We start from the raw sequence: 24,072 nt of genomic DNA, 5'->3' as shown, positions 1-24,072 counted from the left end.
ACACCACCTTGGGGCAGTTACATCACCACAGTTGTACTCTCGAAAGCTACAGACATGCTCTACTTGGGGTTTGAGCTCCGATATGAAGAAAATAGAAACATATCCTTCATCCACACCGCTATAATGAATACCAAAGATGAAAAGAAATGGTAATCCAAACTGAAAGTGAAACAAGGCCTCCATCATATTCAAAGGTAATCCAAATAAAAAGTAAACAACAAATCTATTAACCCTAACCCCTGAAATCAGATTACAGAGAGCCAATGATCATAAAAGCTGGATTTTAAACCATGGGAAGAAAAAAGCCCTAAAGGAAACTTGCAACAGAAACAACCAAAGTTCGCTTTCTTAGACAATCAAGACATAAGGCTTAGTGTAGAATGTAAATTTAAGAGGGTCTAAGAAAAGGCTAGATCTAATTCATAAGACCTGCTAGAATTTTGATGGCATGGGGAAATACAGATTACTAGAAATGACAATAAAAAATGCAAATCCAACTCCATAACAATAGGAATGATTCCGACTCCATAACAATAGGCATGATTCCAACTCAAACATATGTTAAAAGAGGGTAGTATAGATTACCTGAATTGTCACCCAAGATGATCTTGGAATCAGCTAAGCGAGGATGCTTTGTAGACACTATGTGGAATAACCAATCCAAAAATGATTTCCAAGCCGCGTGAAGATGGCCGAAGTTGCATGAATGTAGCTCGGATCGAAAAGATGAAGACGGCTTACCAGAGCGAGGTGTCGGTCATCAAAATCCGCGGAAACTCTCCAGATTGAATGAAGAAAATGGTTGCTCGGGAGGGCAATTGAGATGGAATTAGGTTATTTGGGCATGGGGAAAAGAGGGTACTGGTAGTGATGGAAGTGGTGAAGGTGGGGGGTGGTCGGAGATCCGGTGGTTTGGAGAAGGCACGGCCGGATTCCGGTGAGGAACCTACCGGAGAGGATGGGTTTAAGGGTTTTGGATTTTGCAGAAGAAGAAGAAAAAACGGAGGAGAAGATGGAGATGAGGGTAGTTGGGGTTTCGATGGTGGAGATTGGTGGTGGATGGCTGCAGATGGGAGAAAATCGGAGTGGGTTTGATGGGTTTTGAAGCGGGTTTGGATAAGATGATGGTTTGGGTCGGATTTAATGGAGGTCGGAGGGAGATGGCTGAGAGAGGGGGTTTGATGGAGGTGGTGGCCGATGGTGATGATCGGAGAAGGGCTTGCCGGATTCCGACAGAAAATGAGGCCGGAGAAGAAGATGGTGGTGGCCGGCCGGAGTTGCAGAGATGGGTTTCGGCTGGGGGTAGTGAAGAAGAGAAAATGGTGGCTCGGTGGTGGTGCTACCGGAGAAGATGAAGGGTTAGGGGATGATAGGGAGAGGTGGGGAAGAAGAAGAAGACGACGATGGTGGCTGGCCTCTCACCCTCCCTCGTTCTCTGCCTCTTTCTCTTTTAAAAAAAAAATCTCTTCTTCTAACCCTAACCGATCGAGTATATATATATAATAAAAAAAAAATGATATTCGACCCCTTTTCTCATCCGGACAGCCCCCTCTAATGCATTTCCCACTGCTCTTTTAATCCTATAGGGGGGGGGGGGGGCTCGGGCAATAGCGAGGGCAAAGGAAAAGAAATGATATTTTAGCACCCCCCTTCTCTTTTCTGGACAGCCACATATTGCATTTTCTGGACAGCTCTTCTTTCATATAATTCACTCCCCTTTTCATATGAGAAAATGGTAAATTCAGCCCCCCCTTCACTCGCTGGGACAACCGCCTCTAATGTATCCTCTCTTTTTTTTTAATTCACTTACAAGGCACTCCCTCTTGGGTGAATTACCCCTCTTCTGAATTTGCACCGCGACACTATCGAGGCTTGCTCGCTAGGCGAATCAGCTCAGATCTTGACGAAATTTCACAGGGACCTTGGTGGGACCCTAAGCCAGCCCAGGGTGTAATTTAGGATCCTAGCACACTGATTTGAAAAAGTTAAGCACGAAACATGGAGGTGCAGGGCACGGTCAAAATGGGGTGTCTACAGTATTGTAATTAATTTTAAATGGAGTAAACTGCGCAGGAAGAGATGTCATCATGAAATGAACAAGGAAACCCTCAGAGATCTCCATGTTCATTTTCTTTAGCTGGGAGGCCATGTTATTCATTCGCATAATGTGCTCTCTCACACCACTACTACCATTGTACTTCATAGTGATCATCTTCATCATCAGTGTACTGGCAAGAGCCTTAGACGATCCCTTAAACTGATCCTCTACTGCCTGTAGGTACTCGCTAGCAGTAAATTCCTCATTTTCCTCTGAGTCGGGAATGCCTCCTCGGATAGAGGTAGAGATCGTGCTTTTCATAATCATAAGACTCAGGCGATTTGACCGTTCCCATTTTTCATAGGTAGCCAAATCCGCAGCAGTACTTTCATTAGAAGGCACTTCAGGTTTGTCATTCCTAAGTGCATAATCTAGGTCCAAACAACCTAAGACTATGTGAATATGATCCTTCCATTTTCCGAAATTAGTCCCACTCAAAACCTCGATCCCGAACAAATAACTAGAGATACAACTAGGGTTCAATGCTGTAGACGAAAAAGACAGACAGTTACAATTTTGCTCACTATCTAAGACACCATTTAAATCCACAAAAGGAGTTTATTCAGTAAAATCCACGATTTAATGTAATCCAACTTTAAAATAAATGACTAAAGTAAACAGAAACACAAAATACATAAGTGTGTTCTTGATGGAGCACCCGGTGTGTCACCGTGGGATGTCCGTTGGGCCATGCCACGATACACAAGTGGCTCCATTTTTAAGTCAATTTATCTTTAGGGAAGTTAGTTGGATTGCCTAGAATCACAGAAACACATAAATGTGATTCTAGGGAGACATCAGCGTATCATCATGGGTCGTCCGTTGGGCCGTGCCACGACACACATTTGGCTCTCATCCATGAGACTAACTAGGGCCAAATAACTCTATACTTAAGGTACACATCACCGTTGGGCAGAAGCGCAACCCCAAACCAAGTTATCCAGGCCTAGCCCTCTCACACCGCATATTTGTGCAAAGCAACAGTCATCCGTTGGGCTGAGTGTTGTTCTTGGACAAATGGACGGAATTTAAAGTGGTTTTGTAGTTCATAATGTGTTACTATATGCGACACTGTTCTTTATTTAAACCACTAATCCTAAGCGATTCCGTTTCCCAGTCGGAATCACAATTCTTTGTTCATTCACAACTAAAATAATGAACAAAGTGTTTGTTCATTCACAACTAAAATAATGAACAAAGTGTACAAACATGTGTACATAAAACCCGTTTTCAAGTTCCATGAAAACAGACATCAAATTTGGGTTCAGAGGGGTGGAAATCCCCTAAATCTGGATTTACCCGGCCCAAAACCCAAAAATAATTTGACTCAAAATCAAACAAATATAACCAAATTTTGTTGAATTTACACTGTAACCATATAATACAGTGCTCATATGAAAAAACTGACTCCAAAAATGGGTTCAGGAGGGTTCCAAACCCCTAAAACTAATATTAGCCGGACCCAAAACCTCAAAAAATGCCAGAAATGGCCCAAAAAAGGTCCTTGGGCCGATTTGGGTTGGGTCTGCTGGGCCCAGACAGGTTTTATGGGCCTTATCTGTTAACTGGGCCTTTCAAAAATCGTGGATCCTTGATGGATCCTTAACGGGCCTGCGCGGCCCATCGGCCCATCACTATTCATCATCTTCTCCAACAGCAGTTACAAATTCCAGAAAATCCCAAAAAAACAACAAATTTCAATTTCAATTTCTGGGTTCGTTTGACATCGGATTTAGGCACCGTTTGTTGCATTGGACTCGTCTCTCGACGAACTTCACATCCATACCGGAAAATCACCGGACGGAGCAACCTTTTTCCGGCGGCACGCCGTTTTCCGGCGATGTCAAAAATTCCCAAAAATAAATAAATTTTTTCAATCAGATTTTCTCGCTATAACCGTGGCTCTGATACCACATGTAAGAGGCAACAGATCTTGGCGATTAAACATTGAGAAAATCATAGAAACAATATGGATTGAATTTAAATGAGAAAAATCATACCGGAAGCCATGAATTGGGTTTTTCTTTCTCTCTGAGTTTCTCTTCGCTACACAACCGTCGGTGATGGGGACCGGTTTCTTTCTCTTCAAGCGTGGATTCTCAAAGATTCAAAACGAATTTGTTGTGTGCAAATAGGACCCAAGAGTTCCCTTTTATAAGCGTTTGTGGGAAGAGATGCGACTCCTCATCACGCCCATCCCTCTCCCCAAACGTCTCTTTACGTTCATACCTTTTCACATAAAGTCTTTTCATTAATGACTTTTCACAAAACCAATTAACTAACCAAATGATCTTGACCATCGATCTTGCAAAAGTCACATCCACCGTTAGGATTATTTCCTAACAGTGTGCACACATTACATTTTCTGACTAGAAATCATCTGGTTCTTCCAAGCTAAACGGACTGTCTTTTTCTTCAGACTTGAAAATTAAGAAAAATTGGACAGCACTTTAGGAAATAATCTATTTTCTCCGAACTTTAACCTTGAGACTCCAGTGAAGCTTCCCTTCAGGCAATGGAATTGACTTTGGCAACTTGAGGGGCACCTCAAACTCTCCCAAGGTTGTCAAGGGCGAAGGTAGGTGCAGATTTTCTGGTTGGATGCTCACACCAAGTTGCCTTGCCACCTGGCGATAAGAAATTAAACCTCAATCTAAAGAAACAAAATCCAAAGTGATATATAATATGTGTGTGGCACAAAAAAAAAAGGCAGTAGTGTGTGAAATACGCATGTAATGAAAACTATCCGTGATAGTTGGAAAATGGAAATTTGTGATTAGCGGTTCCCATGTGCAAAGACTATCAAATGAACAACATTTTATCAATTCCTAAATAATAGGAGAGGAAAACCATTCATCTAGACGATCATTTATATAATGGCGATGATATTTTCAAACACACACACACCCTGCAGTACGCATGCGCCCCACTTTTAACGTGATTTGACATCAAAAAGCGTTAAAGTTGCCCACTGTTCACGCTATAAGAGGTATCATGTCCTTTTATATAAATGTACGTGTAAACACATACATTTAGATCCTTTCACCTTCATGAAACTTTTCACACATTTATTTTATACAATAAAATAAATGTCCGTGTAAACACATACATTTATTTTATACACCTGCTTTTGCAGAGCGGCTGTTTTCGTGACTCAAAACCCGTGACCACCAGGTCACAATGTAGCAACCTTACCGTTGCGCCAAGGCTTGCATCTGGAAATTTTATATTTATTCAGCCTTACCATTTTGCATCTGGACATTTGGTCACATATACACATATTTATTCAGCCTTTCCATCAAGCGTCTCTTAGCATCTGGACATTTAAGAATGGGGGAAAGCAAGAAGAGAAAATGAAATGGGTGATGAGGATTAAGAAACAAAAATAGGAGAGAGAGAGAGAGAGAGAGAGAGAGAGAGAGAGAGAGAGAGAGAGAGATTTCATCTCTTTTGTTCTCAACTATGATTTGTATCTTTGAAATGTGGATTTAACAGAAAATGAATCAGTTGGTACGAAACAAAAATAGGAGGGAGAGAGAGAGAGAGAGAGAGAGAGAGAGAGAGAGAGAGAGAGAGAGAGAGAGAGAGAGAGAGAGAGAGAGAGAGAGATTTCATCTCTTGTTCTCAACTATCATTTGTATCTTGAAAATGTGGATTTAACAGAAATGAATCAGTCGGTCCCAATTTGGGGCGGCAGTCTGCGAAACACCAAAAAGAAACCGAAAACCCCACTTTTCTCTTTTCGTCGCTTTCCTGCTTTCTTCACTGTCACCCTTTCTTCCTTATCTTGTAAACTACCTGTTTTCGATATACGGATTGGGATAGGTTTCTCCCCATGAACACGACGAATTCAATTTTTGTCTCTGAAGTGCAGGCGTTGTTAACACTTCTCCATTGCTCACTTTTCCTTTTTGTAAACTGCAGCCATAATTTCTCACTGTAAGGGGTATGGAACCCGCTGGCATAAGTTTCAGGGTCTATGATAGGAAAAGGATTCAGTTTTGGTTGGATAAGTGGTGTTCGAATCAACCTCTTAAAGTCATGTTTCCGAAGTTGTTCGCTATGGCAGTAAATAAGGATGGAGTTGTAAAGGACTGTATGGATAAAAGCGATGGCAAGATGGTATGGAACCTGCTGCTCAGGAGAAATCTTTTTTATTGCGAGATCACATCCTTAGCCAGGTTGTTAGAAGCCCTTGAAGAACAGAAAAAGGTTATGTAAAGCGGGAAGGGGAGGATAAAAGGGGGTTTGGATCTAGAACTCATCTGGAGACTTCACTGTAAAACATTTTTACATACAACTAGTTGTATGCCCTGCATCTACAAAAATAGCCAAAGTATAGAAATCTAAGCCCCTCCTAGAGTTGGTGTTTTAGGATGGGCAGCTTGTCTCAGGAGGATTCAGATAGTGGACTTCTTGAGAAGAAGGAAACTAATAATCGTAGATCATTGTGCACTATGAATTAAGGTAGGAGAAACAGCAAATCATCTTCTTCTACATTGTAAAGTGGCGAGGGGGGTTTGGGGTAAGGTGCTCAATAGATTTGGCATCCACTGGGTTTTCCCTGAATCAATAATGGAACTTCTCCAAAGTTGGACTTTGGTCCCTTGGAAGAAAAAAGGGAAAATTTTGTGGAACATTTCCCTCCTAGCCACTATCTGGGTATTTTGGAAGGAAAGAAATGCGAAGCTATTCAGGGTCACGTGAGGGGGCCCGCTTTCCTTTTTATTAAAGTGATAGCCCTCACTATCTCATGGGTAAAATCTCTCACATCCTTTACATTTGCTACAATGTACGACCTTTGGGAAAGATGGAATGAAGTATGCATGAGCGATTGAGCGTGGAAAAGAAGCAAATTGTCTCTCAGTTCTTCTTTCGTCTCTTTCTTCTTTCGTCTCCCATCTACAGTTTTGAAGAAATCCCAGATTCTAAAATCCGTATATCCAAACAGCCCCTTATTCTATAAAATAAAATAAGCTGTTGAAATTTGAAGATAAGGATGTCTACAGTTGAGCTTGCAATGCTTTTCCGAAATTGTAGAGCTTTGGATGGCCCCACCATTGGAATATTGGATGTGACTACAGTTGTCCCTCTTTGTGAGAGCTTGTGAAGCTTCTGTTCTAAAGCAATTGAACGGAAAAGGTTAGGCACTGTTCGTTTTAGATTAGAATTTGACAACCAATTGCAAGTCCAAAACGATTATTGGACTTTAAGCAACAATCCAATAATCAATAAAGCGGTGTTGGATTCACAATCTGTTGTCAAAATCTAAGATCTAAAACTAACCGATGTATTAGGTATTGTGAAGAATATTGAAGCATTATTTGAAACATTTTAAGTTTTTCAATATGTTTGGTTTTAATAAAGCCTACCAAACCTCTCTCTCAGTCAAAGACTCAAAATTAGCTAAACTGGCATGGTCACCAAAAGCTACAAGAAGATCACCGATTAAAGCCAAAAGCTACAAGAAGAACACCGACTAAAGTTTTTTTTTCTTTTTTCCTCTTTTACTAGTCTGACTACAGAAAATTCGGGTTTAATTTTGTCAAAAACTCAACACCGGGTAAATAAAAAATCAGGCGTAGTTAATAGAACTCCAAAACTGTACAAGACCCAGAACACTAATTTGTAGTGGGTGCCACTGTAGATTCCGCTGCAACCAAACAATTACAAATCAGAGGTGGTTAAAAACAAAAAATGACCCACAATCCTACATTCAAATAAACATGAATATCTTGATTAGACAAGGGAAAAGTCTGATAAATGCCACAAAGACTGTTCATTGAGAGATTCGACGGGGCCACAAGCTTTCTACTCCTGTTCATCATCTATGAATGTGTTTCATTTATAAATTGGAAGTGCGCACACATTACATTTTCTGACCAGAAATCATTTGGTTCTTCCAAGCTAAACGGACTGTCTTTTTCTTCAGACTTGAAAATTAAGAAAAATTGGACAGCACTTTAGGAAATAATCTATTTTCTCCGAACTTTAACCTTGAGACTCCAGTGAAGCTTCCCTTCAGGCAATGGAATTGACTTTGGCAACTTGAGGGGCACCTCAAACTCTCCCAACGTTGTCAAGGGCGAAGGTAGGTGCAGATTTTCTAGTTGGATGCTCACACCAAGTTGCCTTGCCACCTGGCGATAAGAAATTAAAGCTCAATCTAAAGAAACAAAATCCAAAGTGATATATAATATGTATGTGGCACAAAAAAAAAAAAGGCAGTAGTGTGTGAAATACGCATGTAATGAAAACTATCCGTGATAGTTGGAAAATGGAAATTTGTGATTAGCGGTTCCCATGTGCAAAGACTATCAAATGAACATTTTATCAATTCCTAAATAATAGGAGAGGAAAACCATTCATCTAGACGATCATTTATATAATGGCGATGATATTTTCAAACACACACACACACCCTGCAGTACGCATGCGCCCCACTTTTAACTTGATTTGACGTCAAAAAGCGTTAAAGTTGCCCACTGTTCACGCTATAAGGGGGACACGTGTACTGCCGGGGGCGAGGTATCATGTCCTTTTATATAAATGTACGTGTAAACACATACATTTAGATCCTTTCACCTTCATGAAACTTTTCACACATTTATTTTATACACCTGCTTTTGCAGAGCGGCTGTTTTCGTGACTCAAACCCGTGACCACCAGGTCACAGTGTAGCAACCTTACCGTTGTGCCAAGGCTTGCATCTGGAAATTTTATATTTATTCAGCCTTTCCATTTCGCATCTGGACATTTGGTCACATATACACATATTTATTCAGCCTTTCCATCAAGCGTCTCTTAGCATCTGGACATTTAAGAATGGGGGAAAGCAAGAAGAGAAAATGAAATGGGTGATGAGGATTAAGAAACAAAAATAGGAGAGAGAGAGAGAGAGAGAGAGAGAGAGAGAGATTTCATCTCTTTTGTTCTCAACTATGATTTGTATCTTTGAAATGTGGATTTAACAGAAAATGAATCAGTTGGTACGAAACAAAAATAGGAGGGAGAGAGAGAGAGAGAGAGAGAGATTTCATCTCTTGTTCTCAACTATCATTTGTATCTTGAAAATGTGGATTTAACAGAAATGAATCAGTCGGTCCCAATTTGGGGCGGCAGTCTGCGAAACACCAAAAAGAAACCGAAAACCCCACTTTTCTCTTTTCGTCGCTTTCCTGCTTTCTTCACTGTCAGCCTTTCTTCCTTATCTAGAAAAACTACCTGTTTTCGATGTACGGATTGGGATAGGTTTCTCCCCATGAACACGACGAATTCAATTTTTGTCTCTGAAGTGCAGGCGTTGTTAACACTTCTCCATTGCTCACTTTTCCTTTTTGTAAACTGCAGCCATAATTTCTCACTGTAAGGGGTATGGAAACCGCTGGCATAAGGTTCAGGGTCTATGATAGGAAAAGGATTCAGTTTTGGTTGGATAAGTGGTGTTCGAATCAACCTCTTAAAGTCATGTTTCCGAAGTTGTTCGCTATGGCAGTAAATAAGGATGGAGTTGTAAAGGACTGTATGGATAAAAGCGATGGCAAGATGGTATGGAACCTGCTGCTCAGGAGAAATCTTTTTTATTGCGAGATCACATCCTTAGCCAGGTTGTTAGAAGCCCTTGAAGAACAGAAAAAGGTTATGTAAAGCGGGAAGGGGAGGATAAAAGGGGGTTTGGATCTAGAACTCATCGGGAGACTTCACTGTAAAACATTTTTACATACAACTAGTTGTATGCCCTGCATCTACAAAAATAGCCAAAGTATAGAAATCTAAGCCCCTCCTAGAGTTGGTGTTTTAGGATGGGCAGCTTGTCTCAGGAGGATTCAGATAGTGGACTTCTTGAGAAGAAGGAAACTAATAATCGTAGATCATTGTGCACTATGAATTAAGGCAGGAGAAACAGCAAATCATCTTCTTCTACATTGTAAAGTGGCCAGGGGGGTTTGGGGTAAGGTGCTCAATAGATTTGGCATCCACTGGTTTTCCCTGAATCAATAATGGAACTTCTCCAAAGTTGGACTTTGGTCCCTTGGAAGAAAAAAGGGAAAATTTTGTGGAACATTTCCCTCCTAGCCACTATCTGGGTATTTTGGAAGGAAAGAAATGCGAAGCTATTCAGGGTCACGTGAGGGGGCCCGCTTTCCTTTTTATTAAAGTGATAGCCCTCACTATCTCATGGGTAAAATCTCTCCCATCCTTTACATTTGCTACAACGTACGACCTTTGGGAAAGATGGAATGAAGTATGCATGAGCGTGGAAAAGAAGCAAATTGTCTCTCAGTTTTGGGAACCTCCGCCTATTGGCTCCCTTAAGCTAAAGATCCATCTAGTCTGGGCTATTCCGGTCCGACAGGAATTGGGGGGTGCTAAGAAATGACCGAGGGGAGATGGTATGGGCCTTTGCGGGTCCTATAGTGATGCAGGATAATACCTAATCAAGGGAAAATCCAACACTCCAAATGGGATAAAGGTTTTAGGAACTATCTAGGGATGAATTAACACGTGATTATTCTATAGGCAGCAGCAATAATGAGAACTAAATTGCAGTTAATAATTAGAAAATTAACAATTAACAAGACTTAACTTTATGCAAACCAATCAAAAAATAAAGATTCGTAGGATGATTTGTTAATAGCAAAATTAGTCCTAAACTAGGTTTTACGCATGCAACCAAATAAAAGAATTAAAAGCTAATGCAAATACCGATGACTTAGATGTAAACATACATGAAAATAGTAATAATCAATGAAGAACAGCAGAAAAATTATCAACAGTAAGGGTTCAAAACAGTCTAGATTTAGGCTAAAAGGGTATTTTGGTAATTTTACAGAACTGGGATTTTGGGGCTAGACTACTGTCCAGATTATATTTATGATCGAGAAAGGTAAAAGGAAGTAAATCTAGGGTTAAGGGAGGGGTTTTGATTGTAGGTTTAGGCTAGGGATCTCAAAAACTAGTTGGGGCTTCAAAAGTCCTTACATTGCTTTCATAAGATGTATTTATAAGAAAAGAAACCATAAAAGATAACTTAAAACCTAAGCAACTAATCCCAACCACTCATCCAATCCAAAGTAAACTAAATAACGTTAAAACTTACCTAAAATAGTAATCCGTGATGGACCTATATCACTTCCTAAAAACACATATAACTTGCTCAAATCATATCTAAATCATGTGATCATAGGCTCATTAGATAAGTAATTGAAAAACTTTTCTAAGAATACTAAAACATGCCAAACGGATGAGATTTGATGCCTAAAAAGTAGTCTACAAATAAAATGACAAAAATAGAAGATAAATAATAAAATGCCGAAGTCTCCACCATCAGTCTCGTCCATGTCTGCGGCTGTAATCCTTGAATTCTTTCGCATTTTTAATGTCCCCATCATATAGGGGTAGCGGATGCTCTGGAAGCAGAGGTTTTGCAATCCATCAGGGCATCATACTCTTGGAATCAAATGGGACGGAAAAGGTGGTGGTTGAAGGGGACTCTTTGAACGCCATTACGTGGCTTAATGGAACCCAAAGGAATCCTTGGAGATTTGTAGACACTTTGATGAGATTTCAAATTGTATTAGATCTTTGGATCTATCCTTCAAGCATGTTTGTCGACCGGCAAACGAGGTGGCCAATAGCTTGGCTAAATTGGGTTTGTCGAAAGAATATTTGGCCCTCTTTGACTCTCTTCCACCATGATTTCTTTTTGTTCCTCATGTATTTTTATCTTTTGGTTTTTTTGTATCTTGTATCTTGACCATCTCGATCTCCTTCTTAATAAAATTGGCGATCATTCAAAAAAATCCTATTGTAAGGGGGCCTTCAATTTGTTGGGGCTTTTGGGATGCAATCCATATCGTAGAGTACAAATTTGAGAAGAATCAGGCCCATCCAAAAGCCGTACGATGGTCAGAGAAGCTCGATGCCAAGGGCACCCAAGCGGGTCCACATACTTAGGCGTCATTTCCATCCACAGACATAGATTATTTTTCCGTTTCCCATGAATGGTAGTCGTAGATTGTATGTATTTTGTCAATTCATTATAGCCATAGATTAAATTACACGTCCATTTCCATCCAAGAACTTCTATTTTTGTCATCTTATTTGTTGCATATTTTTTAGGCATCAAATCTTGTTCATTTGGCTTGTTTTGGGTATCATGAAAAAGGTTTTTCGATTACCTATCCAACGAGCCCAAATCACACGATTTGGATGTGATTTGAGGTAGTTAAGGCATAGCACGCCTATTACGTGATTTATATTTTAGCGTTATTTTTATTAAGTTTTTAACTTTTATTTACATCACATTAGATGTACAATTAAGATTAGTTGCTTAGGGATCAAGTTACCTTCCGAGGTTTCTTTTTGTTATAAATAGATGTTATTAAAGCATTTTAATGAACTTTTATTGATTTTATGCAATAATACAATGAAGGGAGAAACGTCCAAGGTTTTCTTTTATCTTCTTCTCCAATTTGCACTAGTAGATGTGATTGTCGTTCAAACCTGGTAAAACATCCATGCACGTACAGCTGGGCTACATCATTTGGTATCAGAGCTTCAGTTTCACAATCAAGACACTCATCAATGGTACCAAAAACGAGATAGATGACCCAAGTAGTGATTCAGGAGGTGTTGAAAGAATCCCAAGGAAAGATCACAGAATTCAGAGGCAGGTGGGGGAACTCACATAGCAGTTCAGATCGGTTTAGATTTCTGTAACAGGAATAGCAGGTCATTCATAGACGCCGTGAGCCAACGATAGGGTTATCTGTCACGACGACCAACGACAGTTGAGGCTACCGGAGGTGATTCCAAGTATTAGAAATCAAGTGTCAAGAGTTGAGAAGGAAACACAAAACTTAAAACCATTCTATTAAAAGCAAGAATTCGTAGATTGAGAGTCATCATCAATATACGACAAATATTCGGACGATAGATATTTAATCGTTCCTAAAAAGTTCAAGCAATGAGTTATTGACTTTTAATGGTGACAAAGTGATCAACAAATCACTTGAAGTGATGGTTGATGTGGGTGGTAAAATAATGAACGAAAGACCAAAAGAAATTAGATCTAACATCACATTAGGAGGATTAATAAAGATTCACTCATTTTTATTAGCTCCTGTATTGAAGCCTACAATGGATACTCATGGCTTCAAGCTTGTTGAAGATCAAAACAGAATATATTTTCATCTTAGAGATTATATAACATGGTTTGATCGAAAATTTCGATTGATGATTGTTCTTCAATCCTTCAAAACTCGAGGATTAAACAATGAAAGAATGATGCAAGTGAGAACAACGAAGATTATGTGCTCTTCGAAAACTTGTTTCAGAACATGGGCTCTTCGGATTATTCAAATCCGAAGACGGATTTTCTCCAACTCGAGAAGGATGATCATAGAGTATAAATTTGAGAAGAATCGGGCACATCCAAAGCGTACGATGTTGGTCAAAGAAGCTCAAACTCAAAGCCAAGAGCGCCCAAGTGGCCCACATGCTTAGGCGGTTGTTTTTCTGTTTCACAAGCATGTTAGCTGTAGATTGCATGTTTGTTGTCAATTCATTATAGATGTAGATTGCATGCTCATTGCTATCCAACTATTCATTATAGCCGTAGATTGCATGGTCATTTCTATCCAAGAACTTCTACTTTCATCATCATCATATTTGTAGCCTATTTTTTAGGCATCAAATTGTGTTCGATTGGCTTGATTCTTGATTTTGGTATCATTAGAAAGTTTTTTGAATTACCTATCTAACGAGCCCAATATCACGCGATTTCGACATGATTTGAGGAAGTTATGGCAGATTTACAGACGTGGTGAATGTCTATTACGAGATTTCTATTTTAGGATTATTTTTATCAAGTTTTTAACTTTAGATGTACCCTTGAGATTAGCTGCTTAGGTCTTAAGTTTGCTTTGAGGATTTCTTTTTGTGATAAATTTTTTTTTTTTTTGAATGATGTTATTAAACCATTTTAATGGACTTTTATTGATTTTATGAAATAATACACTGAAGGGCAAAACGTCCACGGTTTTCCTTTTATCTTCTCGACTTTGCGCTAGTAAGTGTGATTGTCGTTCAAACCTGGTCAAACGTCCCTGCAAGCACAGTCAGGCTACATCATTTTGCCACAAAGGAACCATTTGATTTGTGTTGCTTTCGTGGCCGAGTCCTACTTCAAAAGGCAACATATGAGACACATGGATCCATGGTTTAGAAGTATCGGACTTCTGGCATGTATCAGACATCTCAAAATCCGATACGTACTGTAACATTGCATCAGACAATACAGCTATACAGGGTGCCAAGAAAACATTGTGTTTCACAATCTCACAATTGCAATTTTGCTAGTTTCTCAGACTGATAACCTAATGAATTGACTCAATGAGCTTTCTTCAAAAACAAGTGGATTTATTGAGGAATACATCAACTGAAACCAGCTTTATTCATCTTTTCTAGTCATTACTTGAGGAATACATATTTTGTTAATTTTCTCCACGATATATCTGAAATTCAGAGAATAGGTTTAAGAAACACCATATGTTTATCCACGGATCCCAACTATCCACTACTCTACTTTCCAAACACATCTATCTTCCATGTTCACACCAAACAAGTACATATTAAAGACATCATGTAACAATAAGAAATAGAACTGCCAATTTTTTTACCAAAGGCTTCTCAAAGAAGAAAGCTACCCCGCTTCCAACAAGGATAAAAACGTGAAGAAAGGTTAGATAATATTTCAGCAGCCATAACTGCTTTGATTAAAAAGACACTGTTAGATAATCATGATCAGAAGTTCCATTTCTTCTTCCACGTTCTTGGTTAGTCAATAAGGAACACTGAATTTAGGGTATTTTCTACTTTGTAATTGGATTACTATGTACGACCCAAAACAAGATACCACCAGATAGCAGTCAAGAGGCATACATACCGTTACTGGCACCACATAAATAAAGAGCTCCATGTAAAAAAGAAACATTTTTATAGGAAATAGCAGTTAGTCATAAAAGGGGAAATTGGCATACCTCAGCCACAAGTTCATCTTTTGTCACAGGTGAACGCAATTCATTGTCTACGTTGATGAACCTCCTAAGCCCCTGTAAGAAATGTATACTAGTTATATTACCCTATCTTGCAATGAAGCAACATAAAACTGATATTTTTCTCAAAATTATCATGAGCCCCATCTGAGTTTTAGACAAACTATATGGCACAGTTCCATGTATTTTATTAGTTTGCGTGCAAACTATCAGCTGTTTTCAAAAAGTCCATATTCTGATAAAAATATTACAACTAGAAGGACTTTTGAAAAGGGTAAAAGGAGTCAGTCATATCCTTTCAAGGTCTACAGACAGGTTTTCTAAATACAATTTTCACTACAGTAAACTGAATTGCCTTTTTTATGGTGGCTATTGCCCAGTTAAGGAAAGCAAAATGGACTGACTTTGCCTACAGGCTTCCTCCTAGTTCATTGGGAAAACCAAGATTCCCACAGTATGAAAACGGCAAGTCCATAAAATCCATTGAGGTCCAACTCCTAAGCAGCAAAGAATTTTAGAGGTATTGTATGCCACAGTTAAAAAGTTATAGTTTTGGAACTAATTTTGTGAAGCAACTTTCAAAAAATACAAATATTTGGTAAGCATTCACGAAAAAATTAAGAAAAAAAGAAAAAGAAAAAGAATAGAAAATTGCATGTGTTTTTTTTACATGTATATTTACTATACATGAATTTACTTTTCAAAATAGAACATGAATTTATTTTTCAAAATAGAACACAAAGAAAAGCATGAAATGACAGTAAATTTCATGTGTTCACCAGGTATAAGTATATAGGTTCAATCCCCATTACAATGGGTTTAGAACTATATTGAATTTCACGAGATTTACAAATATGAGAAATTTGTGAACTCTTAGGAAAATTCACAACTTCGGAAAAATTCACATTTAATTTGAAAAAATGCGAGAATATTTAAATTATTAAAGAGTTTTTAAAATTAAATATAAAGCCTAAAAAATGTGGTTTTGAGGATTGTCCAATTATTGATAGAATTTTGTAAATACGTTCATTGACCCGAAATCATAGTCATAAATATCTTTGTATTTGTTTAAACGTATCGTGATATTTTGCAATTTTTTGAAGAGAGAGAAGAGCGGCATATTTTAGGGAGGAATTAGGAAAGGAAACGACAAGTTTTGCCTGGCTTTGCCGGGTATTTGTTTTTGAGAATTTTTAGCTGCCACATAGATATGAGGAAGGGAAGGCTGACATGTCATCGTGAGAAAAATCACCTTCCTCTTTATATAATAGATATGTGTCTCTGTGTGACGCGCGTGCATATTCATACATACATACATATATACATATGTATGGGACTGAAATCTGCAATACCATGTTTTGGTAATGGCACTAGTCACTTTGTTTTACACATATATGTACCGAAATCTGCAATACCATGTTTTGATAATGGCACTAGTCACTTTGTTTTACACTTTTTTTATTAGCTTTTAAATTCAGTTACAGTACTCAAGATGCTATCATCATCCAGACAGAATAGTGTAAAATGAAATGACTAGTGTCATTATCAAATATGGTAGTGCAAATATCATTACCTTATGTGTGTGTGTGTGTGTGGAGAACGAGAAGGTTAGTGTTCATGTCTTTGTTCATTGAAGTGTTTTAGTTGGTGTGTTTTGCTATAAGAAACAGTTCTAAAGCTTGATTCACACGGTTCTTCTGTTCTATTGTCCTATTTTACTGAGATTTTTGTTTTATTTCATTATTTTCTGCATCGAAAGACAAATAATATACAGCATTATACTTCCCAGGAATATGATAGCACTGATATATTTATATCAATGATAATCAAATCAAACACAGAATTCAAACACCGGATGATAGTACATAAATAAGTAAAAATGGTCTATTAGCCAACTATAATAAAAAAAATCCATAGGCAAAATAGAATATATATTCTGCTATAACGAAACTCTAAATTAGCCAGATTTCAAAAATATGTAAAGTAAAACCCCAACCAACTATAGAATTAGACTACACACCAGGCGAGCATTATCTAATCTCCTTGCTGCTGATTGATATTCTTTCATTTTGTCTTCCTTGGTTTTTGGAACGACCGTTACAGTCTCAACTTCTTCACGTTCATAAAGCTGATCAAAATACATACATAAAGTAAATGCAACAGGTTGCCAATCTAAAATGAGAACAAAAGAAGCACTAGCTTGCAGTAGATCATAAAAGTTGGTCGTTAAGCCAATATATGCTAGGAAGGCTTCACCGGTGTGCACGAGCATTTCTAACTAGTGTTTCAGGAAAGCCATGAGAAAAACAATAAAATCAAAGGACTTGCATAAAAAGAAATAAAATAAAAACAACCAAAATGGGGGAAACTAGTAGAAACCCCCAACATCAAAATGAATCTACAAGAATCCCCAAAAGATTTTGTTAATTGCCAATTTACTTTTAAAAAAATCATTTACCAACTTACTTTAATTATAGATTAATTTTCCTTTCAGTAAAAATCATTTACTAACTCCCTCCAATACTACTTTTTTTTTGAAATATCTCTCCCTCCAATAATATTATTAGCGTGAAAACACTAATCTTTTGAAAAATGATAGATATTTCTCTCTACCCCTCCCTCCTCTCCTCCTCTCACTTAAAAAGGTCCCATCTCTTAAAAGTTAAAACTAGTAAATCCCCTCCTTTGAAATATTAATTCTCTCTCTCTCTCTCTCTCTCTCTCTCTCTCTCTCTCTCTCTCTCTCTCTCTCTCTCTCTCTCTCTCTCTCAACTGAAAAGAATCACAACTCTTAAAACTCGTAACGCCTCTCTATCCAAACCAAATCTCATCTTTTTTTGGCAGAATCTCATTAAAACATGCCTCCCTCCCTCCCTCTCTTCCCCACAATCCAAACCATTCATTTGTTGGGTAGCGACTAGTGACTTAAATAGGTTTGTTTGCAACAAATGTCATATATTTTCAAGCAAATAATGATCTAATTCAAATCCATACTCGATATTTTCTTCTTCCAATTGTTAAAATGTCCTACAGTTCAAGGTATTTTAATTTGGCTTGCATATCCTTTATCTTTATGCTATGTTTGGTGGCTTGGGTTGGCTCGGAAAGTAGTGGAATGGGAAGTCAAAGGGAGGAGACAAGCATTTTTATTTTCCCAGAATTACCTCAGAAAATTGTGTAGTGGTGTTTGGTTGTGCGGCATATACTTGGAGAGTAGGAGAAAAAGTAAGGGGTGTCATTACCAATATAGGGAGAGAGGAGAGAGAGAGAGGAAAGAGAGAAAGAGAGAGCATCATTCCCAAGAAAATTCAACTATAATTCTTTGCTTTTGGAAGAAGGGGACAAGAAAGAGACAAGCAATTATTACATCAGAGACATCCAAGGTAATCAAAGGGAGTCCAATGCCTTTTGGCAACCAAAGGTGGAATGGGATGCCAAATCCAAACCAAATTCCGACGGCTACCGAGCTTTTGTGCAACCAAACGAAGCATTAGGGATTCACATTGGTTTTCTTTTTGTCAAGGAACAAAGAGAATATGCATAATTATTTTTCTTATAGGCAGTAGCAATTATATCAAAAGGAACAGAATGCAAATAAACTCTTAAGGTGTGTTTGGATTGCCGGAATCAAGCATGGGATTCGGCATCCCATCTATTCCTATTCTGATTCTCCCATCAAACGGAACGGTAATTCCAAATCCACCATTTGGGTTAAGCAATGAAATTCATCCCCGGAATCTAGAGAGAGAGAGAGAGAGAGAGAGAGAGAGAGAGAGAGAGAGAGGTGTTTGATCAAATTTACACAAGACTAGGTTTAGAATCCAAAACCTAGATGAAGAAAGCTAGTGAGCAGAATTATCCCTTCTTTAAAACCTAAAGTTCTCTACAGAAATAACCATAGAAGCCAAAATCTAGAAATATCCCTTCTTTAAAACCTGAATTTTATGGTAGAACTATCAAGCAGAAATAACCATTTTTAAGCAACCAAACTATATCTTAGTTTTGCAATGATATAAGTAAACATACCCTCTAACATTAGAGTTGAAAACCGTCACGTGAACTATCAAGCAGAAATAACCATTTTTAAGCAACCAAACTAAATCTAGTTTTGCAATGATATAAGTAAACATACCCTCTAACATTAGAGTTGAAAACCTTCAAGTGATTAAAAAAATAGATGTATGTGCAGCTTAATGAGGCCCTTCCAATATAAATATCAAATATTTGTATGATGAAGAAACACGACTAGATGCAAACAGGTGAAACCACAAATTTGCAGCATAAATTTTCTATACCACTTGTAATAAACTTCACTTATTCAACTTCAAGAAGATCCACTAACTTAATCATGAGTAAACTTTAAACAATCTTGAGAAGCAAAAAAGTAATTTCTCCTTACCCAAAGTACCAAACGTACATACTTGAAGTAAAAAAAAAGATAAAAGTATTAACACATCACTTCGTTAATGTTAAAGTATAAAAGATTAAGAAACGCCTTCTCCAACAGCTTAAGCATTTAGAGTAACTAGTTGTTTCACATCGTATAAAAACCGAAGCTCCTATGTGCTTAGAAGAATGCTTTGATAGTCGGTATTAGAGCGAAAGGCCCCGAGTTCAAACCTCCTTGATAGTAAAAATCCACATGCAATGGCCAAACCCAAAAGAGAGGCCACATGTAGGCCAACCTAAAAAGGAGGGGCCACACGTGAGAGGGAGTGTTAAAGTATAAAAGATTAAGTAATGCCCTCTCCAACAGCTTAAGCTTTTGGAGTAACTGATTATTTCACAGTTTAACAAATAAACAAAAACTGAAAAATAACCAAAACTAATTACAAAATCCCAACACCACCTCAATGGTCTCTCTCTTCTTCACTTACAAAAGGTCCCCACAAGTTGCAGAGTGAAATCCAACATACCAACTTGACAATAAAAAAGGGCAGCCCAGTGCACGAGGCTCCCACCATTGCGGGGTTTGAGGAGGGCTAGATGTATGCAGCCTTACCCCTGCTTTGCAGAGAGGCTGTTTCCAATCCACTAGAAGAAAAAAATTTAGTGGATTGGAAACCAATTTGACAATAAGAACGTTGAATTTTTTCCCCCGCTCTCCACAAGAAATTAAAGAGGTCATCACTTCTAATGTTGGAGATTCCAATCCAGCCAACCCAACTTCCTAATAAGAAGGTAGAATCTTTAATTCCCACTCACTAAGCAAACATAGCCTGGTCATCACTTCTCCTCATGTAAAAAGCAATCCCTAATACCTATTTTGCTCAGCACATCAACTTGTTGAGTAACAATTAGATTCAGGTAACTTCTATGCAGTACTAAAGAATAATTTCATTTCTTACTCATCGACAACAATAAACTTTGTCAAATATGTACACAAACATGTGTTTTTTAATATAGGACATTGATGTAAAGCACAACTAGGTATTAGGGGTGCAACTCGGGCGGGTCGGGTTCGGGTTGAGGCCAACCCGAACCCAACCCGACCCGACCCGACCAGATGTTTTTGCCAACCCGAACCCGACCCGACCCGAGCAAACGTTTTTGCCAACCCGAGATTTTAAGCTTAAAAACTAAAAAAATTATTAAAAATTCCGGGTTGCACTCGGGTCGGGTTGCCGAAGCCCTCAACCCGAACTCAACCTGGGTTGAGAAACCCGAACCCGACTTGAACTAAACCCAACCCGAGTTTTTTCCGAGTTGAAACCGCCGGGTTCGGGTTGAGCCCGCCCGAGTTGCACCCCTACTTGGTATACAACATCAAAAAACGGCATCATAGGTTTAAGCATGAACTTGCAAAGAAGCACAAATGCATAAGAAATGCCAAGGCGTGTCTTTTATGCCCTCCTTCCATGATTTTTCAAACCCGTCCATGTGTGACTCTTTGGCTTAAAGTCATGGGTATGCTCCCCATTGACGCAAGTTCGAATCCCCCCGGGCTTACCCGATGCACGTGGTTTATGGGTGATTGCGCGCATCCATAGGGAATAGTCCTGCCCTAAAAAATTGGGGTGGGGATACCCTATGTCACAAAAGAAAAAAGCTCTTCATGCTCAACACTATCCCCCTCCCTGATCAGCTTCAATATGCTGAAAAAGCTTCTGGAGTATGGGATATGGTACGGTTTGAATTTTGCTTTGACCGTCTTAGTACATTTTTTTTCTTTTGAATGGAAAAAATATATCATTAATAAAAAGAACAAATACAAGGCCAACGGAGCTAGTCAGAAATGGGGGTGCAACTTGGGTCGGGTTGAACCCGATTTTTGGGCGGGTTGGGTTGACCAAATTCGGGTTGGGTTCGGGTCCAGGTTAGGTTCGGGTCCAGGTTGAGATTTGGCAACCCCACCAAAATTCGGGTTGGGTTGGGTTGGGTATCAGGCAACCCGACCCGACCCGTAACCCGACAAAGAGTAATACACGTTTTTTACTTTTTGTACTTTGTAGTTTCTGACGTTTTGTTGTTTCTTTCTATCTTTGCAAATATAATAATAGATACTTATCAAAAACAAAAAGCAGAGGGCTAAAGTCACTAAAGTAGAAACCCTAACCTAGAAGAGATCTCAACCGCAAGATTGAAGCATGCAAAAATCGATTGATTGGATGATCTCAACCTTCTTTTTTCTGGACTAAACACTCACATATCCTTGTGATTGTGATTGTCATGTTTTCCTTGCATCATTTGCAGTTATTTAATATGTGCATGTGTTCTAGTAGTGTTTTACTGTTTTTTTTCCTTTGGTTTTGAACTTGGGTGCCATTTACCTTACTAAATATCTCATCTGAAATGTCTAAACCCGACCCAACTTGGGAATTCGGGTTGGGTTGGGTTGGGTTGGGTTTGGGTTAGGGAAAAACCAATTTGGGTTGGGTTGGGTTAGCCATCCCGGGTTGAAAGTCGGGTTGGGTTGGGTTGGGTTGGGTTAGGGTTGGAGGTTGAGCTCCTCGGGTTGGGTTGGGTTGGGTTGGGTTGGCCTCAACCCGACCCGAGTTGCACCCCTAGTCAGAAAGCAAGAGGAAAGAAAAAGAAGAACAATGAAAGAAAAGATACAACCAACACCGCACTCTAAGAGGGAGGGGTGTGAGAGTGTGTGTGTGTGTGTGTGTGTGGTGGTGGTGGTGGTGGTGGTGGGTGTGGTGGTGGGGGGGGAGGGGGAGGGGGTGTTGGAAGTCAAAAAATACAAGGTCCTGCCTCACCATTCCGTCCCTAGCAAGGTTGTCCGCTTCTTCATTGGCGGATCTTTTAACGTTTTGAAGAGAACACTCAGATCTGCCGATACAATCCCCAATCTCATCGATCCAATATGCGAATCTCCAAAGAAAAGCCTTGCTGGCCTTTAGCCACCCGATAGCATTAAGCGAGTCACCTTCTATAACCTTAGATAGGTCATGGGCTTCCAGGAATCTAAGGCCCTAGAGCGTTGTTCTAATTTCAGCCTTGTTTGAGTCTGCACGACCAATCGGGCCCGAGAAAGCCCAAATCTTCACCCCTTCCTCAATCCTAAGAAGACCTCCAATCCCTGCAGGACCCGGATTACCCAAGCAGGATCCATCAAAGTTGAATTTGAGAAATCCAAGAGGAGTAGGGCTCCGCTGAGGCCCACCTCAATTAGCACTCTCACCATTGGAGGAGATATCCTTCCAACCATACAAAAGGTCATATGCGGAGATGAATCTGAAACTAGAAAGGGAAATAGCCCAAGAGATGGATAGGGCAATGGCCCTGATAAATATATGATGCGGCTTTCTACTCGTGCCTTTAAAGATCCTAGCATTTCTTTCCTTCCATAGCATCCAAATTGTTGCCAACCACGATAAATTCAAAAGGATCTTCCCTTCTTTCTCCAAGGGAAAGAGTCCAAGCACAAATAAGAACCTCCAACTTGGCAGGGAAGACCCAACTCATGCCAAGCCTAACAAGAACTTTACTCCAGACAATGCGCGCAAACTTGCAAGCAAAAGAAGGTGCTCCACTGTCTCACTAGCCTCTAACCACATAGCGCAATGATCTACTATTAGCATATGACGACTTCGCAGATGGTTGACTGTAAGGATCTTGTTCATCACTGTCGTCCAACCACTGTCCACCCAAAAGCACAAACCCTGGGAAGAGCTGGAACGAACCAAATTTTGGAGGCCTACAAAGATCTCGTGCCCAATTCCCCAACTGTGCACCAGATCCAAACCCTCTTATCCGACCAAAAGCAGCTGACATATTGCGACTCCAAAATTCCCAACAACGTAGAAAGACTTTCGAACTCCCGATCAAAGAACTGAGATTGAGGTTCCAAGCTAATCTATTATCCCCACGAACCATAAACTCCTTGACCCACCCTTCCCTCTTACGAGAGATGCTGAAGATATCAGGAAACAAATCCTTAAAGAGTGAAGTCTCCACACCATTTATCCGTCCAAAATTTAGCCCTCTCCCCTTAATAGACCCTGAATCGAATGCCAAAAAGCTTTGAGATTCCTCACCATATCTCCATAGCCATTTACCCAAAAGAGCATAATTCATCACTTTCAATCTCCTAATACCCCAACCTCAATCGGTTTGCAAACCTCCTGCCATTTAACTAGAGACATCTGTCTTAGTACATTATCATAGGATTAAGTTGGTATAAATCCAATACGCGGAGTACGATTTTGATCCAGGTAATCTAGGATGTAGTAGTAGGCATGTTTATGTATTTTGCCTATGCATGACCACAATATAATAATTGTTTCTCACTTCACAAAAATTTTTAGGGATTGAGCCTCTAGCTCAATTGTCTAGGCTTTGTTCTTCAGCCTGGAGGCCGGAGGTTCAATCCCAGCTTACCTAACAAAAAAAAAGACTAAAATTTTAATCAAAATATACATAAAATTTTTCTTAATTTCATACTGAAGCTAGAAAGTGCTTGATGGAAGG

The 24,072-nt window shown here is 39.2% G+C and overlaps 2 protein-coding genes across 7 annotated transcripts in view; both read right to left on the bottom strand.

Annotated features, from left to right (window-relative positions):
* Positions 1-2,017: 2,017 nt before the first annotated feature.
* LOC143861620 (uncharacterized) lies at positions 2,018-2,814 on the bottom strand. The gene is made up of 2 exons (XM_077372513.1): positions 2,733-2,814; positions 2,018-2,583 (listed from the first exon to the last, which is right to left on the bottom strand). The coding sequence occupies exons 1-2, from the start codon at positions 2,812-2,814 to the stop codon at positions 2,018-2,020; spliced, it is 648 nt and encodes a 215-aa protein (XP_077228628.1).
* Positions 2,815-4,448: 1,634 nt separating this feature from the next.
* The window catches only part of LOC143860797 (Ribosomal protein L9/RNase H1), a 28,834-nt gene continuing 9,210 nt past the window's right edge, over positions 4,449-24,072 (bottom strand). For 3 of the 6 annotated variants that reach the window (XM_077371612.1, XM_077371615.1, XM_077371613.1), the window contains 3 exons: positions 17,177-17,284; positions 15,142-15,213; positions 7,783-8,238 (listed from right to left, as the gene is read on the bottom strand). In XM_077371612.1, coding sequence (XP_077227727.1) covers positions 8,074-8,238; positions 15,142-15,213; positions 17,177-17,284 — 345 coding nt within the window. In that variant the 3' untranslated portion in view covers positions 7,783-8,073. Of the gene's footprint in view, positions 4,726-7,782; positions 8,239-15,141; positions 15,214-17,176; positions 17,285-24,072 lie in introns of those variants that run through there. The other 3 variants (XM_077371614.1, XM_077371618.1, XM_077371617.1) reach the window with 3 other exon arrangements.

Source organism: Tasmannia lanceolata, unplaced genomic scaffold (genome assembly GCF_043159265.1).
Source record: "Tasmannia lanceolata isolate RefF3 unplaced genomic scaffold, GAP_Taslan_0.1 ptg000037l, whole genome shotgun sequence".
Lineage (NCBI taxonomy): Eukaryota > Viridiplantae > Streptophyta > Magnoliopsida > Canellales > Winteraceae > Tasmannia > Tasmannia lanceolata.
Note: the sequence above shows the minus strand (reverse complement) of the source record. Positions and strands in the feature narration are given on the sequence as shown.